The sequence below is a fragment of the Balaenoptera borealis genome (assembly GCF_965194805.1).
Source record: "Balaenoptera borealis genome assembly, chromosome: X".
Classification (NCBI taxonomy): Eukaryota; Metazoa; Chordata; class Mammalia; order Artiodactyla; family Balaenopteridae; genus Balaenoptera; species Balaenoptera borealis.
In genome coordinates this window covers 21,158,096-21,176,114 of record NC_138881.1, presented here as the reverse complement: position 1 = coordinate 21,176,114, position 18,019 = coordinate 21,158,096, and the positions used below count along the sequence as shown (strand labels likewise).

At 39.9% G+C, this 18,019-nt stretch overlaps 1 protein-coding gene across 2 annotated transcripts in view; it reads right to left on the bottom strand.

Moving 5' to 3' along the window:
* Positions 1–18,019, bottom strand: part of PDK3 (pyruvate dehydrogenase kinase 3) — a 66,574-nt gene that overhangs the window by 10,892 nt on the left and 37,663 nt on the right. Inside the window, exon 6 of one of the 2 annotated variants that reach the window (XM_082375791.1) lies at positions 9,184–9,261. The exons of the other annotated variant lie outside the window; for it this stretch is intronic. Within the exon in view, the coding sequence (XP_082231917.1) occupies positions 9,184–9,261 (78 nt within the window). The remainder of the gene's footprint in view (positions 1–9,183; positions 9,262–18,019) is intronic. 2 annotated transcript variants of the gene reach the window in all.

Here is an 18,019-nt window from a genome sequence, read left to right as displayed (position 1 = left end):
AAAGGCGGGGCTGAGCAAAAGCATGTGTTTTGAAGTCCAACAAACTTGGGGTGAAATCCAGTTCCTTCACTTACCAGCTATGTGACCTTGGGCAAATTTCTCTTTGGAACTTAGCTGAGCAAAACTGGAATATCATCACCTATGTCCTAATGTTCAGAGCATTACATAAGGTCATCCAAATATCACTTGGTGTTTCTCAAAATGGGGGACACCCTCCACCACCACCACTGACCCCAGTGGTCAGCCAGGGGAATGTGAAGCCACAGAGGTAGAGGGGTACATTCTCTTGGAGACTTGGACTAAACAGTAATGTTAAGTTCTGTTAAATTATGACAAACAAGGCATACTACTCGCAGCTAGCAGACCAACTCCCAGAGACCTACAGTCCTTTCTCCTTGTGTCAGGGATCTTCTGAGGAAAATCCGAGAAACCTCGAATCCCAGAGTAAGATATAGAGTAGATAATAGAAAATTTAGGCTTTCCTCCTCCTCGTGACCTGAAATCATTAAGAGACCAAAACTATGTAAGCTTTCTCAAGTAGAACACCCATGTTATGATTTCAACCTAACTACTTCCTCTAATAAAGTAAGTAATTAACAGTAATATAAAGGAGAGCAATCATTTGTTTGCTTCTTAGCAGTTTACAAAGAGCTTGCACATACATTACCCAAATGAACTCTCATGACAATACTGTGTGGCTCATAGGGTGGGTGGCTGGGGACACAGGCTTTGCCGAGGTTATGTGACTTGCCTGCCATAATGGAGGAGGCCTGGAACTGGACACCTGAACCAAGAGTTTTTGATTCTAAATCTTGAACCTTTTGATGATCAGTTATCTTTTAAACAATTAAGTAATATATACAGCAATATCCCCTTGTCCATGGTCTCGCTTTCTGCAGTTTCTGTTACCCATGGTCAAACGAGGTTCGAAAATATTAAATGGAAACTTCTAGAAACAAACAATTCATAAGTTCTGAGTAGTGTGATGAAATCTCATGCCTTCCTGATCCGTCCTGCTCAGGACGTCAATCATCCCTTTGTCCAATAGATCCCGCCCATTAGACACTTAGTAGCCACCTTGCTTATCAGATCACTGTCACAGTATTGTAGTGCTTATGTTCAAGTAACACTTATTTTATTTAATAGTGGCCCCAAAGTGCAAGAGTGATGCTGGCAATCAAAACTACAATGAGGTATCACCTCACACCGGTCAGAATGGCCATCATCAAAAAATCTACAACAATAGATGCTAGAGTGGGTGTGGAGAAAAGGGAACCCTCATGCGCTGTTGGTGGGAATGTAAACTGGTACAGCCACTATGGATAACAATATGGAGGTTGCTTAAAAAACTAAAAATAGAGCTACCATATGATACTGCAATCCCACTCCTGGGCATATATCCTGAGAAAACCATAATTCGAGAGATACATGCACCCCAATGTTCACTGCAGCACTATTTACAATAACCAAGACATGGAAGCAACCTAATGTCCATCGACAGAGGAATGGATAAAGAAGATGTGGTGTGTGTATACATACACATACACACACACACACACACACACACACACACACACACACACACACACACAGGAATATTACTCAGCCATAAAAAAGAATGAAATAATGCCATTTGCAGCTACATGGATGGACCTAGAGACTATCAAACTAAGTGAAGTCGGACAGAACAAACATATGGTATTTACCATATGATATCACTTATATGTGGAATCTAAAATACGATACGAATCAACATATCTACGAAACAAAAACAGACTCACAGATATAGAGAACAGACTTGTGGTTGCCAAGGGGGAGGAGGAGTAGGGAAGGGAAGGAATGGGAGTTTGAGACTAGCAGATGTAAACTGTTATATATAGGATGGATAAACAACAAGGTCCTACTGTATAGCACAGAGAACTATATTCAATATCTTGTGATAAACCATAATGGAAAAGAATATTAAAAAAAGAATGTCTATATATGTATAACTGAATCACTTTCTGTGCAGCAGAAATTAACACATTATAAATCAACTAGATTCAATAAAAAATATTAAAACTAAAAAAAGTTTTTGACTTTTATTATCAGTTCCTATGGATTCTCAGCATGTGAAATTCTATTTTATCTAATATTACATATTGCTTCATATATATACACATGTATAACAATCAATTTGCTGTACACTTGAAAGTAACACATTATATACCAACCATATTTCTATAAAAATTAAAAAAATAAAGTAGGTTCCCTGTAGAAAAAATAAAAAAGGTGAACATTGATTGTGTTGGTAACATAACCAGGTAAATACTGCTCACTGCAGATCGGCCACAGGAATGGACCAGGATGACATTTCTTTCCCTATGAGTCCAATGTGTCATGAGTCACGTGTCACTTGAAGGAGAATATTACCAGCCTTAAGGTGAAATGGATTCACTTTATCCACCTCCAACTGCTCAAAATCATGTTACCTTTTTAGGTTGCCGAATATTTGGACCATGTCTTTCTGATACTCCTCTTCTTGGGTAACTGGGCAAGAGACATATGCTTTCCTCGCCACATCACTGAGATCTTCCAGCCTCTTTCCTATTGCATGGGATCCATTCCATTCTTTAAGATTTTTCAAATTAGAATCGACTGCTTTCCAAACATGCTGCACAGCCATCATCCTCAAATTGTTTTTGATTGAAGTTCTAGAATATTTTTTGCTATTTCTTATACCTACATTATACACACCATTAGGTCAGTCACGTAAACTACCTCAGAAAGCTATGCATGGGAAATACATTTCTCAGTCCTTATACCTCTGATTCACTTGATTGGAGGTTTCACCAGGTACAGAATTTGGATTTGAAATCATTTTCTTTCAGTATTTAGAAAGGCAGGGGGAAGGACTTCCCTGGTGGCGCAGTGGTTAAGAATCCGGCTGCCAATGCAGGCGACACGGGTTCGAGCCCTGGTCTGGGAGGATCCCACATGCTGCAGAGCAACTAAGCCCATGTGCCACAACTACTGAGCCTGTGCTCTAGAGCCCGCGAGCCACAACTACTGAGCCTGCGCGCCACAACTACTGAAGCCCACGTGCCTGGAGCCCGTGCTCCGCAACAGGAGAAGCCACTGCAGTGAGAAGCCCGTGCACCGCAACGAAGACCCAACACAGCCAAAAAAAAAAAAAAAAGGCAGGGGGAGAGGGGTCTTCTGACCATGACAGCACAGCTGAGAAGTTTAATGCCAGTCAGGTTTTCATTCATGCTGCTGGTTTTTCGCCCGAGGTCTGATACATCTTGGTTCTAAAATTCTTGTTGAAGAATGAGGAACTGGATTATTTGTTTGAGGGAGCTGGTGTTGACTTCCCCCTGCGGCTCTCTCCTAAGTGGGAAGGCTGACTTGGAGCTCTGTGTACCTGGTCAAGACTTTTCCACTGGCTTTAGGATGAGCAGACAGCAAGCTGGCCTCTGACCAGAGGGTCCCCCAAATGCCTGAGTGAAGAGGGCTTTACTTTTGGGATGATGACACTCACATGAACAGCCCTAGTTTTTCCCAGGTTCTTGAAGAAACTACTTTGATTTTGATTTTTGCCCAGGGGAAAATGCTCGTGGATGTTGGCAGGCAGAGCACAGCCAGAGTCAAGCTGCTCCCCATCACCCATCCTTACTCCACCTGAGACCAGCTTTCAATCAACCCCCATCTTTTACCTTCCCTATCCAGTCCCTGACACCTGCCAGCTCTGCTCCTGGAGTCCCTCCAGCATCATCTGATGCCATTTCTGCTGCAGCCTCCTCTTTCGTGGCTTCTTCTGCTCTGTCCCATTAATCAGCCAGTGTACTTCTATCTCGGTAACCTTTGGCAGGAGGTGGGATCAATGGCCCACTGACGAGTCCCCCTGGTTTCTTTGTTATTTTTCTTTGTATTCCTTTACTGTCTTTTTAATGGAGCCCTAGGAGCACACTGAATGCTTAGTCTATCTTGTACCGAAAGGCATGATTAGTTATATAAATAACCTTATGAAGTCAACCTTTTCACTCCAGATCTCAGGGAACTTAAAATACCTTTGATAGCTTTGTTTTGTTTGTTTTTTTTCAGTTCAATCAGCATTCTCTAGGAGCCATCTGACGGCTTGCTCAATTACTTGTACTTTTCTTTGAGAACATAATAGTTTAGATGTCTTTCCTTCTTTTTATTTTTTTTAAAATTTTTTATTTATTTATTTTAAAAATAAATTTATTTGTTTATTTGGCTGCGTTGGGTCTTCGTTGCTGCGCACAGGCTTTGCTCTAGTTGTGGTGAGTGTTGTTGCAGTGCACGGGCTTCTCATTTGTGGTGGCTTCTCTTGTTGTGGAGCACGGGCTGTAGGCACGTGGGCTTCAGTAGTTGTGGCACGCGAGCTCAGTAGTTGTGGCGCACGGGCTCTAGAGCGCAGGCGCAGTAGTTGTGGTGCACGGGCTTATTTGCTCCGCAGCATATGGGATACTCCCAGACCAGGGCATGAACCCATGTCCCCTGCATTGGCAGGCGGATTCCTAACCACTGCACCACCAGGGAAGTCCCTTTCTTTCCTTTTAAAACCATGTCAAATGTTTTTGTCCATGACTCTTCCCTAATCCTGGGTCGAGGGGCTTTTACATAGTAGACCCTGAATAGATGTTAGCTGGCTTTCTAAAATAAGACATAAATAGAATATGAATTTTCCATCTAAGGGTACATTTAAAAAAGTCAATGGAAAAATGGCCCAGGTTTTTCATGCTCAAGACTCAAGAAATAATGAAGTCTCTATTTGCACAGTCATTGCTCCAAATGCCATTAGTTGAAACGACATTTAATAAATGCCAAAAGAACTCTACATAAGATATAAAAGAGTTTTATCTTCAGACAGTTCTCCTATAAGCATGAAAAAAAAATGGTGGCTAAGCAGAAAAAATTCATTTAAGAGAAATATAAGAGAAGCTTGATCCACAGTTGGTTGAACCCATGGATGCAGAAGCCTTAGACATGGAGGGCTGACTATACTATGCCATTTTATATAAGGGACTTCAGCATCCACGGATTTAGGAATTCCCGGGGGTTCCTGGAACCAGTCACCTGCAGACACCAAGGGAGGGCTGTATATTAATAGGAATTTAACACATTTGGGCCTCCAGTGTTCCATTTCTAGAATGAGCACTGTACATATTTCACTGGGTTAACATAAGGGTTAAATGAGATAATAGTGATAAACTAGTTTACATAGAACCTGCCACATAGTAAGCCGTCAATAAATGTTGGCTATTACCACTACTAAAAAATTAATTCCGACAGTGTTAACAGAGCTACTAGTAATGGCTTTTTTATTCTTGTATAGAACCACCTGACTAAAAATATCCACAAAAGTATCCAATATGAGAAAACTAGAGGTCAAAGACCCCAGGATAGATGCATACCTTTTCTACGAACCCTCTTATAACAAAATTTACATAGTGTGAACTGAAATCTTTACTTTTCCAACCAAACCTAAAGCTATAAATCAACCTCTTGACAGGAAAGACTGATCTAGAAATGGTGAAAAAATGCAAGTGTGGCAACCATACGTCTTATCTCTCCCAAGTCAACCCTGACTTCCAGTAGCCACCCTTTATTAAATTTCCAGCACGTGCCTGGTGTTCTGATTGAGGCCTTAGAAACATTATCCTTTTATCACCTCACAAGGAGAGCTTACAGATGAAGAAGCTGGGTGTCAGCAGCGGCAAAGTGACTTGTCTCCTAAGTGTCAAAATCCAGATTTCCACCACCTGGCTGGCTACAAAGTTCACCTCTTTCCTCTAAGCCATGTTGCCTTACCATACGGATGCCGAAGATGTAAGGTAAAAATGTTTATTTGCTTAATGCTTTGGCAACTGATTTCTCAAGAGAATGAGAATGTTGAGAACAAGCACGGTAGAATGGCTACCCATCTTTGGAGCAACCCACATGGGTTGCCGCGGGTAGCTAATCGGAAATATTTGAAACCTGATGTAAGGTAAATAAAATTCTGTTGTTTTTCATCTTCCTGTGAAATGTGTTACCAAAAGAATAAAAAAGAAGTTTACTACAGCTAGCTCCCAATATTCAGAATGCTAGTGATGACTGTAAATACTGGTGGTGTTCACACAGTATGTTCTGCATAATCCTATTTACTACTTTCTCAGGGGTCTGCATTGGGAAAGAAAAAAATCAAAAATTCAGAAGAAGAGATCATAGGGCAAACTCACAGAACTTAAATTCTCAGGTAGCAACAAACTGTTCTTTGGGATTCATGGCAGCCTCATTCCTCTGAAGTGCAGAGCACAGGGCGCAAGCGTGATCAGTGACTACTGTTAAACGAACCCACTGGGGAATGGAAGCATCCTGAAAGGGGATGCTATGCTAGTTCACACGGGCTCTGAAAATGAGTCCACACGATCTGGATCTGACTCCTCGCTGGAAAACAGAGTCACACACACTCTCTCTCTGTGACAAAGCCCGTGTCTGCTTAAGGCGTTCAGGACCAACCTCTGACCTCCGTCTCTAACACGGAGCTTGTTAGAGCTCAAGTGCAGTGCTTAACTGCACTCACAAAGAGCTTTGGCATTCAAGAAATAACAAACAGAAATCGTAAATACATCCCCCAAAGCAACAGGAAACTAGAGGCTACCTATAACCACCATTTCTCTTAGTGATGGGAAAAGGGGCTTCAAAAATCATGCATGAGACAGTGCCAAAAATGGTTGGAAAGCTTCTCCCCTGGTGGGGTGCACTGCCCGTTGTGACAGCCTCGCTGGGAAGGAACGTGCTGACCTGGCTGGCACCCGGGAATCAGCAAGACCAGGCTGGCTGCTCTGGCCTTCAGAGTGAGTGAGGTTACCATTCATGCAAATGAGCAATTAATTACTACCGGTGAGTTTAAGTTCCATGTTTGACAGATAAAAATCGGGACAGTGAGGTCAGGCTCCGCCTAGCCAGTAGGAAGAAACAGAATATTAAGATGCTTCTACTCAGGAATACTCAAGCGAAATCCACTTGGTGCTAGAGGTATATTTCTTCAAAATAGGGGTGCAACTCTTCTCAGAGAACCCAACAGACTTAGAAAGTGGCATTGATTCCACACCTCCTAGTAGAATGTAGGGGCAGTTGTCCTATGACAGCAGCCTGAAGTCTTCACATTTTGAACTCATTATAAGAGAAATCGATTTTTGGAATATTTTTGAGAGGGAATGTGGTTTATCTTTAATGCCATACCCTAAGACCCCATACCCTAAGACTCAGTCGTTCCACACTTCTAAGAATCTAGCCTACAGAAATACTTCCACACGTTCATAGGTTTTCCCACGCTCCAAATACACACACACACACACACACACACACACACACACACACACACACACACATACACACACACACACACACACACACACACACACCCCTTCATGCCTCATTATATGGAATTTGGGAAAATCAGAAATCCTAAATGCCCACCCAATGGGAAACGATTAAATAAATTATGATAATCTACACTATGGAAAATCTCTAAATGACACTAATACATGCAAAGATCTTTAAGGTGAAGTGAAATACACAAGTTAAAGAACATGTATGGTTTTAGCCTCATTTATGTAAAAAACAAAACCCTGTATGGGAGCAGAGTAGTGGGGACTTTCACTTTTTACTCTATATTTATGTTTGTAGTTTTAGAGATAAGTATGTCTCTTTCATAACTTACAAATAAAAAAATAAAAGTAACATGTAAATATAGTTTCACACAACTAATATAAACATTAGCTAAAACCCCACTATCCAGAGCGCTGTTGTTTGTATTTTGGTGGTATAAATCCTTTAACGTATTATCCAATGAACTTGCACTACTACAAACTTGTATAGCCTGTGGTTAAAAACTCAACTTTTCTCAAACATTAAATATTCTTTAAAGCATTGTTTTGAATGGTTACATAGTATTCTATCTTATGAGTATACCAGAATTTATTTAAATAATTCCCTATTGTGGAAAACTTGGGTTGTTTTCTAATTTTTCTCTATAAGAAAACTACTCTGATCATCATTCTTATACATATATCTGTGCACATCTCTATTTTCTTTTTTTTTTAAACATCTTCATTGGAGTATAATTGCTTTACAATGCTGTGTTAGTTTCTGCTTTACAACAAAGTGCATCAGATATACGTATACATATATCCCCATATCTCCTCCCTCTTGCGTCTCCCTCCCACCCACCCTCCCTATCCCACCCCTCTAGGTGGTCACAAAGCACCGAGCTGATCTCCCTGTGCTATGTGGCTGCTTCCCACTAGCTATCTATTTTACATTTGGTAGTGCATACATGTCCATGCCACTCTCTCACTTTGTCCCAGCTTACCCTTCCCCCTCCCCGTGTCCTCAAGTCCATTCTCTACGTCTGCGTCTTTATTCTTTTTTTTTTTAAGTATTGGTTCTTGACAGATTTAAAAAAATTTTTTAATGACTTTTGCATATTTTTTATTTATTTGTTTTTATTTTTTGGCACTCCGAGGGGCATGCGGGATCTTAGTTCCCCGACCAGGGATCGAACCCGTGCCCCCTGCAATGGAAGCGCAGAGTCTTAACCACTGGACCACCAGGGAAGTCCCTCTATTTTCTCTTAATAAATTTTCTGAAGTTTATTTACTGGACCAAAGAATATAACCACTATTACTTTAACTTACTGGGCCAAAGAGAAAGAACATTGTTAGCCTTTTTTTTTAAAGAAAGGCTACACCAATTTAAACGTATATCAGAAATGTGTAAATTTGGGGGACAGAGTATTTTTCTGGGCAGCAATTCAAAGCATTAAAATGTTTTAATCACTGCCACTTTGAAAGACAAAAATGGCATTCCTCTATGTTTTTCTTTGTACTTCTTTGATTAGTAAACACTTTTCCACATGTTTATTGACTGTTTGCACTGGTTATTTTGAGAACTGCTTATTTACATCTCTGTGCATCTTCTACCTTGATTACTTCTGTTCCAAGAGCTTGGAGTTCTAATAGATAACACATTCCTGTACAAAAACTCACTGACCAGAGATATAAAAAAGGTTTTAAAAACACAGAAAGATGAAAAAGCAGCTCAATTTTAGGATCTCACTGAAATATAGCTCAGGTATAATCAGTTTTTTAGTCAGCTTCTTTGCATTTAAGGTTGAAATTATTTTTCTTTTACCATTGAATTCTTCAACTTCCAGCTCTGGAGCTACCAGATAATACTGTTCACAAAGCATCTTGGCAGTTTCATATGCATCTGCAAAGAGAGAAAAAAGTTTGGCTGCTGCACTAACAGCATGGACTCAGACAGATAGACTCAATACAATAAAGAAACAAGGACAATCTGTAACCTGACAGATTTAGAATTAATCAACTACTGCCTTAAAAAACAGCCTTTTTTGGCTACAGTAGAATTACAATAACTGAACCGAAATTTCTCTTTTAGTTTTAATGACCACAACAATATCAAAATACTGCACTAATGACGACATAGCCAGCTTTATAGTAAACATGGCTTTAACTTTTAAATATTCCTAAGAGGCATTTTTCATGAAAAATGCCTCTTAACTCAAGACTATACTTCTGAACAGCATGCAACCTGACTAAACTGGACCAAAAAGATATTTGCTGTAATTTCAAAAATAATAATGGCAACCATCTTAAGATTTGCCAGTTATTTGTAAATTAAACATCAACAAGTATTTGCTAAGTGAACGGGTTTCCATGAGCCACACAATTTAAGATATTGGAGACGCTACTCTTGCTTTGAAATGTCCTCTAAATCAAATATACTTCAATAAAATAAAAAACATTTTTAAATGTCCTTTAAGTTAGTTAAAGGTAACAGGTTGGGGCTGTTATTTTATCAAAGTCTGAGGAGCAACAGTTTGCTTTTGAAAGGAAAAAAAAAAAGGACAAAGGGTAAGAGGATCAGAGCCATTACAGAGATGAATGGAAGAGAGAATTCAGGAAGGTACATCCAAAAGATGGGGAACAAATTCAGAAAGCTACAGTGCATTATTTTACACTGCATGTGTGCTTTTCTCTTGAACTGTAAGCAATTTGAGGTCAGGGTTTCTGTCTTACACTTGTTTTATAACTCACATAGAACTTATTTCATGCCTGTTAGCTAGTCAATAAATATTCCTTGGTTTGATAAATTTTAAACCTTTTGATAATCTACTTTTTTTAAAAAACAGCTTTATTGAGATACAATTCTCACACCATACAAATCATCCATTTAAAGTGCACATACAATTCAGTGATTTTTAGTGTATTCGCAGAGTTGTGCATCCATCACCACAATTAATTTTACATTTTTCATCACCCCCAAAAGAAACTCCATAACCATGAACAGGCATTACCCCTGCATCCAGCCCTAGGCAACCACGGATCTACTCTGTCTCTATAGGTTTGCTATCCTGGACATTTCATATAAGTGGAACCATACAATATGTGGCCTTTTGTGACTGGTTTCTTTCACTTAGCATAATGTTTTCAAGGGTCATCCATGTTGTAGCATGCATCAGTACTTCATTCCTTTTTATTACTGAATTAATATTGTATTATGCAAATATGTCACATTTTGTCTATTCATTTATCCATCAACAGACATTTGGATTGTTTCCACTTTTGGGATATTACAAATGAACGTTCACATGTTCATTCATGTTGCTATGAACATTCATGTCCAAGTTGTTTTAGTGAAGATGTGTTTTCATTTCTCTTGGGTATAGACCTAGGAGAGAAAAACTGCTTGATCATACAGCAGCTGTATGTTCAAACGTTTGAAGAACAGCCAGACTGTCTTCCAAAGTGAGGAGATTTTTTAAGTTCCACCTTTACAATTTCTAAAGATCAGATATTCAAATTACTTTAAAATGCTTCATGATTGCATTTGCAGTGTCCTCAAGTGTATATCAGCTCTTTGGAGACAGGCTCGTACTTCTTTTATATTCCCCACGTCAGTACTGTGCATAGAGTAGATACTTAAGATTCAAGCGGTAAGAGGAAAGAGGGAAAGAAGGAAGAAAGGGGGAAAAGTAAGCCTGACAGAATTTAAATACATTAAAAATTGACAATGTCAATCTAAAATAATACAAAAGATAAGATTAGGGTATGTGCAGACTATAAGGTTTGGTTCATTTCCCTCCTATTGCTACTAAATTTAAATTTTACATAATATTTGACCTCAGAGAAAAAATTCTCATTTTATTAAACTTTTAGAATTAAACCACTATAGGGACTTCCCTGGTGGTGCAGTGGTTAAGAATCCGCCTGCCAATGGAGGGGACGTGGGTTCAAACCCTGGTCCGGGAAGATCCCACATGCCGCGGAGCAACTAAGCCCGTGTGCCACAACTACGGAGCCTGTGCTCTAGAGCCTGTGAGCCACAACTACTGAGCCCACATGCCACAGCTACTGAAGCCCGCGCACCTAGAGCCCGTGCTCCACAACAAGAGAAGCCACCACAATGAGAAGCCCGTGCACCGCAACAAACAGTAGCCCCCGCTTGCTGCAATTAGAGAAAGCCCACGCGGAGCAACAAAGACCCAACACAGCCAAAGATAAATAAATCAATAAATTCATATTAAAAAAAGAGAATTAAACCACTATAAAGAACCACAGATAGAGACATCAGAATCTCTCTGACAAGATGAAATAATGAAGGATAGCCAAAGGAAACATTAGCAAGAGGAGAAAAAAATTTAAAAAGAGTTGATCGGTGTGAAAATAGACATCAAAGTGGACTGTATTTAAATCCTAACAAAGAAAATTACAATTTAGAATTACATTAAGTTTGCAAGTTTTTTTCATAGGGTATAATAAAACTCATCAAACATCTGTACAGTTCTTTTGGAAAAAGAAATCAAGATTCACTCTTTGTGCTGTGGCTACACCACCAAACAATGCTACATCTCCACCTAGCGACACAACAGCACAAAGCTGACCAAGAACTCCCAACACTTAAACCAATAAATACTGAAATCTAAAAATGATGCTTCGTTATCCATATACAATGCCAGTACATCTCCACAAAACAACTCCTCCAAGGATAGAACACCTTTAAAGATGTTTAAACTGCTCTCCCATTCACCATAAAACAGGAAACGAGCCCAACTCCACTAAATGTGCTAGTTCTTCATGGCATTAGCTTGCTCAATAGCATGAGATTACAACAGCATTATTAAGAAAAAGTATGACACAAATGTAACATGTGGAAGATAGTAGAGTCCAGATAGATGCAGCCAACTTGAAACTCAAAGACTCAGTATGGTTCCTGAAACCACATGAATAAGAATTTTTCAAGCATTACCACAAATTACAGTGTATCAATGCTGTAATTAACAACTGCATTATGATCCTTGAAAAACTCAAGACATGACAATGAGACTCACATATACCAGCCAGCCAAAAGTCTTTTGGGGGCAGTACTGGTAAAAGCTATATTCATATGCATCTCTATAAATTCCCGTGGCACATCATAATGCCTTGGGCACAATACACACCCAGTGGGCATCTGTTAAATGGAACAATCCTGCCCATGCAAAAATTCTCCAGGTTCAATCAATTATACTGATTCGAGATGTTCTTTTTGGTCAGACTGGGAACTAGTGGGCTAGAGTGGTTCCCAAACCTGTGTGTTTGTGTAGAATTCATTAGCAAGTTAAAAAAAGAAGTATAGGTTAAATGAACCCCTGGAAATGCTGATGCAGTAGCTCTGTGTTGAGGCCTGGGAATCCATAGTTTTAAAAAATTCTGAAGAGAAGGTAGATTTGGAGACCACTGGCCTAGAAAGTCAAGGCTGGGTCATGCGAATTCTATCACTGTCACTCCCAGGCCATGAATGATCATGGGGTACTGAGGAGTATGACAGCACATATATACTCAAATAGGATACTTCTGTTTAAGTAAAGTACCATAAGAATGGAAAAGTTTTTAAAAAATCACCAACATAACAACCAAACTTCAACTACTGGCTTAAAAATTCACTTCCTTTATATCTAGAGTAAAATGCAAGTTCTACTAATAATAAGCTTTCTAATAAAACTTTTCTATTGTTTAAATAGAAACCAAAATCTTAAAATACGATAATTTATCAAATTACTTTTATCTGCAATATATTTGAGCCACTATTTACCACCCAATCTTTAAAAGGAAATATCAGGAAATGATTATTACTGCCACTGAACATAAGTGATTTTCATTGTTTTAAGAACCTGTTTTCAAGGGAAATAAGGTACTGATGATAAAGTAACTAACAAAACTGTAGGGGTAGGGACTTCCTGGTGGTCCAGTGGCTAACACTCCGTGCTCCCAAGGCAGGGGGCCCGGGTTCGATCCCTGGTCAGGGAACTAGATCCCACATGCCACAACTAAGAGTTGCATGCCGCAACTAAAGATTCCACATGCCGCAATGAAGATCCCACATGCTGCAACTAAGACCTGGCATGGCCAAATAAATAAATAAATAAATAATTTTTTAAAAAGAAAAAAAAAACTGTAGGTGTAGCACATTTCTACTTCCCCAGGATAGAATACCCAAACTATAAACACGTAACACTAAAACTAAAAAAGACTGAGCCATAAAGAGTAAGGTGAAGGTTCACATAGCAACCGGCCCAACAGATCCACTGTAGCCACAAATCAGTTTTAAGAAGCACAAAGGAAAATTTAATAGTGTATGGATGCTATTTTATTAGATGTTTTTATTAGAAGATTTTCCTATTCAAAATTCACCAGAGGACCCTGCTATCAAATATTGGACTGGCCAGAAAGTTCATTCAGGTTTTTCCATATGATCTTGAACGAACTTTTTGGCCAACTCAATATTAGCCTCTATCACAAATACATGCCATTGTTTGTTTACAGATATCTTATAAGAGACTGGACAAGGATGAATTTGAGTGAGAAAACAAACATGAAAAACAAACATGAACAGGATACCAAAAACCATAAAGCTCGAGTTTAAGAAACAATGCCTGAACAAGGTAAACGTAAACGACCACAAAGCATTACAGAGTCACAGGTATGCTGCTTTTTTTTTTTTACTCCTTCATTTTATTTATTTTTTAAAATTAATTTTTATTGGAGTATGGTTGCTTTACAATGTATGCTGCTTTTAAGAAACACTTTTAAGGGCTTCCCTGGTGGCGCAGTGGTTAAGAATCCACCTGCCAATGCAGGGGACACGGGTTCAAGCCCTAAGGCCGTGCGCCACAACTACTGAGCCTGCACTCTAGAGCCCGCGAGCCACAACTACTGAGCCCGCATGCCGCAACTACTGAAGCCCGCATGCCTAGAGCCCCTGCTCCGCAACAAGTGAAGCCACTGCAATGAGAAGCCCACGCACCACAACGAAGAGTAGCCCCCGGCTCACCACAATGAAGACCCAACGCAACCAAAAAAAAAAAAGAAACGCTTTTAAGCCACAAAGCAATTCTAATAAGGTATTAGTCTATCATCACTTACCCAAAACCCATCCCGAGTGGGAAGCATCAGGGTTTTTTTTTAAGTGCTAGACCCTCTCCCACTGCCCAAAGCACAGCCAACTGGAGAAGTGGGGGGCAGAACATCTAATGTAAGGGCGACCAATCCACAGGCTGACTAGAATCCTAAAACCTGCGGTTGTGGGCAAAAAGACGGGCTGAGCTGATGAAATTCATCTTGTGCGAATTCAGGATGGAGACACTCAGGCAGGGCAGAAGGCAAAAGGAAACACTTAGAGTTATGATGATCTAGAAGGCCTGGAGTGCCTGTCATTGCCCTAAACAAGCTGCCCTAAAAAGGCTGCCAGTCTACAGACAAGAGAGTGGGGCTGAGGGGCTGTGACTTGACAAACCCACTTACTAAGATACACAGAAAAAAACCCTTGCTTTCTGTTTCCCAGTTCCAATTTCTATAGCTCTGACTACAAAGTGGTTCCTGCCCTAGGATTACCATGGGACCAACTAGGTTCTTTTAATACATCTGTCTCTTGAGTGAGCGGGAGTGGGTCTCTGTTACTTGCAACCTGAAGAGCCCGAAGTGAGAGCACAAGACGTTCTTTCTGAACCAGAATAATGACATGCTCTCCAGATACCGTTTGTATGCTATTACGCTAAGCCGAGCAATAAGAGCATTTAGGAACAACACAGGCAAGCTAACGTCGCTGTAAGAGCTGACTTCTGTGCCAAGTATTTAAGTTTGAACCTTTAAAACGATCTTATCACAGGATTTTCCATTTTGTTTCCTGGTTTCTTACACAGAAAGGAGGGAAAAGGGTCACAATGGAAGGCACCTCCCAGAGGATAATATGAGCTGCTCTACAACACTAATTCTAGCATTCACTGCCATGAGGCTATAATTTGCAGATGTGCAAAGGTAGATATTAATGTGCTAAATAAGCAGCAAGGAGGCATGCTTCAGTGTTCTGCACATTCAATTACGATGATGCAAGATGCACCCCACTTCTACACATTTATACAACTGTCTAGTCAAAAATAAAAATAGTGTCCCTACCCTTCTACATAAAAGTTTCCTAGAGTCTGTCTCAAGAGATCTAAGTATGGAATCATTGTTAGTTCATTAAGGCTTCCTAAGGCTATAAAACATGCACGTGCGCGTGCATAGGCATGCACGGGCACACGCACATGTGCACACACACACACACACCGGTCATTTGGACTGGACATCTGACTATGCTTAAACCATGCAGGACCTTCACAGCTGAGAAAATCAATAGCAGAGCTGTCATTAAAACTCAGAACCCCTACACCCTGTAAATCAAGTTTCCTAAAACAAAAGGGAAAAAAATATTAGAGACAGAGGGAGAACAGTATGGAGGTTCCTTAAAAAATTAAAAATAGACCTACCATATGACCCAGCAATCCCACTACTGGGCATATACCCTGAGAAAACCATAATTCAAAAAGATACATGTACCCAATGTTCACTGCAGCACTATTTACAATAGCCAGGACAGGGGAGCAACCTAAATGTCCATCGACAGATGAATGGATAAAGAAGATGTGGTACCTATATACAACGGAATATTACTCAGCCATAAAAAGGAATGAAATTGGGTCATTTGTAGAGATGTGGATGGACCTAGAGTCTGTCATACAGAGTTAAGTAAGTCAGAAAGAGAAAAATAAATATTGTACAATGTATTAACGCATATGTGGAATCTAGAAAAATGGTACAGATGAACCTATATGCAGGGCAGGAACAGAGATGCAAATGAAGAGAATAGACGTGTGGACATGGCTGGGGACGTGTCGACTTACATACATTAGCATGTGTAAAACCGATAGCTAGAGGGAACCTGCTGTATAGCACAGGGAGCTCAGCTTCGTGCTCTGTGGTGACCTAGATGGGTGGGATGGGAGGCTGGGGGGAGGGAGTTCCAAGAGGGAGGGGATATATGTATACATATAGCTGATTCACTTCGTTGTACAGCAGAAACTAACACAACACTGTAAAGAAGATTAGCTGAAAAATCTCAGAAGGTATGAGGAGAAGGTGAAAAACCAGTGAAAAAATACCAACTACTTTCAAAAGAGGAAGGGAATGGTAAGACGTCACTGAGGGTTGAAGGAAGCTGACACGCATCTCTTCCTCTCCTTGACAGCATTCGGGGGTATTGGGAAGAAGAGCTGGGGAGGCGTGGGCCCTTTGGGACTGACTATTGTCCCTGGGGCATTTGGGGGTGGAGACTCCAGTGCCTTTTTGCCAGAAGACATGGAAGAACTTCCAGGCCTTCTGATAGTTCGTGCTGTCTGCCTTGTTTATTTTTTCTCAGTCTTATTTTGAGCCAGAAAGAGCTTCTGCTTGGGTATGCAGACACTTAGAGAATTAAAAGTGGGGTCCACAGGGCATGAAACAGAAAGCTATTAAAATTTGCTTTGTCCACGGGGAGGAAAGAGACCTTCAGGCTTCCTGCTAGGGTGCCTAGCCAATTTTGCCATGGTAGGAAAGGTAACTGATTTAAGACTAATATCTCATTGAGGAATAAAGATTATATACACCTGGCTGGGAAAACTATTTGAATATAGAGGTTATGAGTGTAGCAGATCAGACACTGAATTCATCCAGGAAGGTGGTGTGTGATGGGCATTAGCGGTGGAGATGGGGAAATACACAAGTACTATGGATTTCATATGAAGAGATACATTATTCACAGTTGCTATCTGTAAAGTTGGTATGAATTCAATATAAAACAATGTTCTTGCTGGGTTATGAAGACAGGTGATTTTTAGTCTCTTCCCTCTTTTCCCACATTTTCTCAATTTTCTTCAATGAGCACTTTTTATTATTTGGTAATATGGTATTAGTCCTCTTGACTGACCAAAACGGAAACAGAAGTTGGATGATTGACAAAAAAGTTGGATAGTGGGAAACCATAAAATGACTACAATTGTAAACATTAACTTAAAATACACCTTTGAATACACAATTTATTCCTCTACCAATCTTTTCATATAATGCCAATGCCTCTCCTTTAAAGACGCGTCAGCTTGGGGTTCTAGATCATACTTCTTAGATAAACAGTATCATACACATCTATGAATTCCAATTCCTATTTCTTTAAAGTGCAATAAACTTAAAGATACTTGTCAAGCAATCCGAGTGCAGATTCCTTCTGGGATTTTTATTCAGTGCTTCTCTGTCACCTAAAAGTTATCTTGTTCACAGTCATTTCATTACACTTTTAAGAATCTCTTCTTCATCAAGTCTTTCCAAAGCATTCGACTTGATTTTTATGGAAATAAGTCTCTTTTTTGTACTCACATTTCTTCAGTTTGCACAACGTATAAATAAATTATGTATATTTATACATATTCACGTGGTATAACTTACACCAACAGTGTGAGGACAAGTAAGTGACCCTTAGTAAGCATATGCCTCACCAAGTGGAAGAAGCATCAGGGCATTCTAGAAAGTATATACAAGCCAAGCGTCCTCAGGGTGCTGTGGGTAGGATTTATGATTTATGAAGGGAATAAAGGTGGCAGAAGAGCTGATGATGTGGA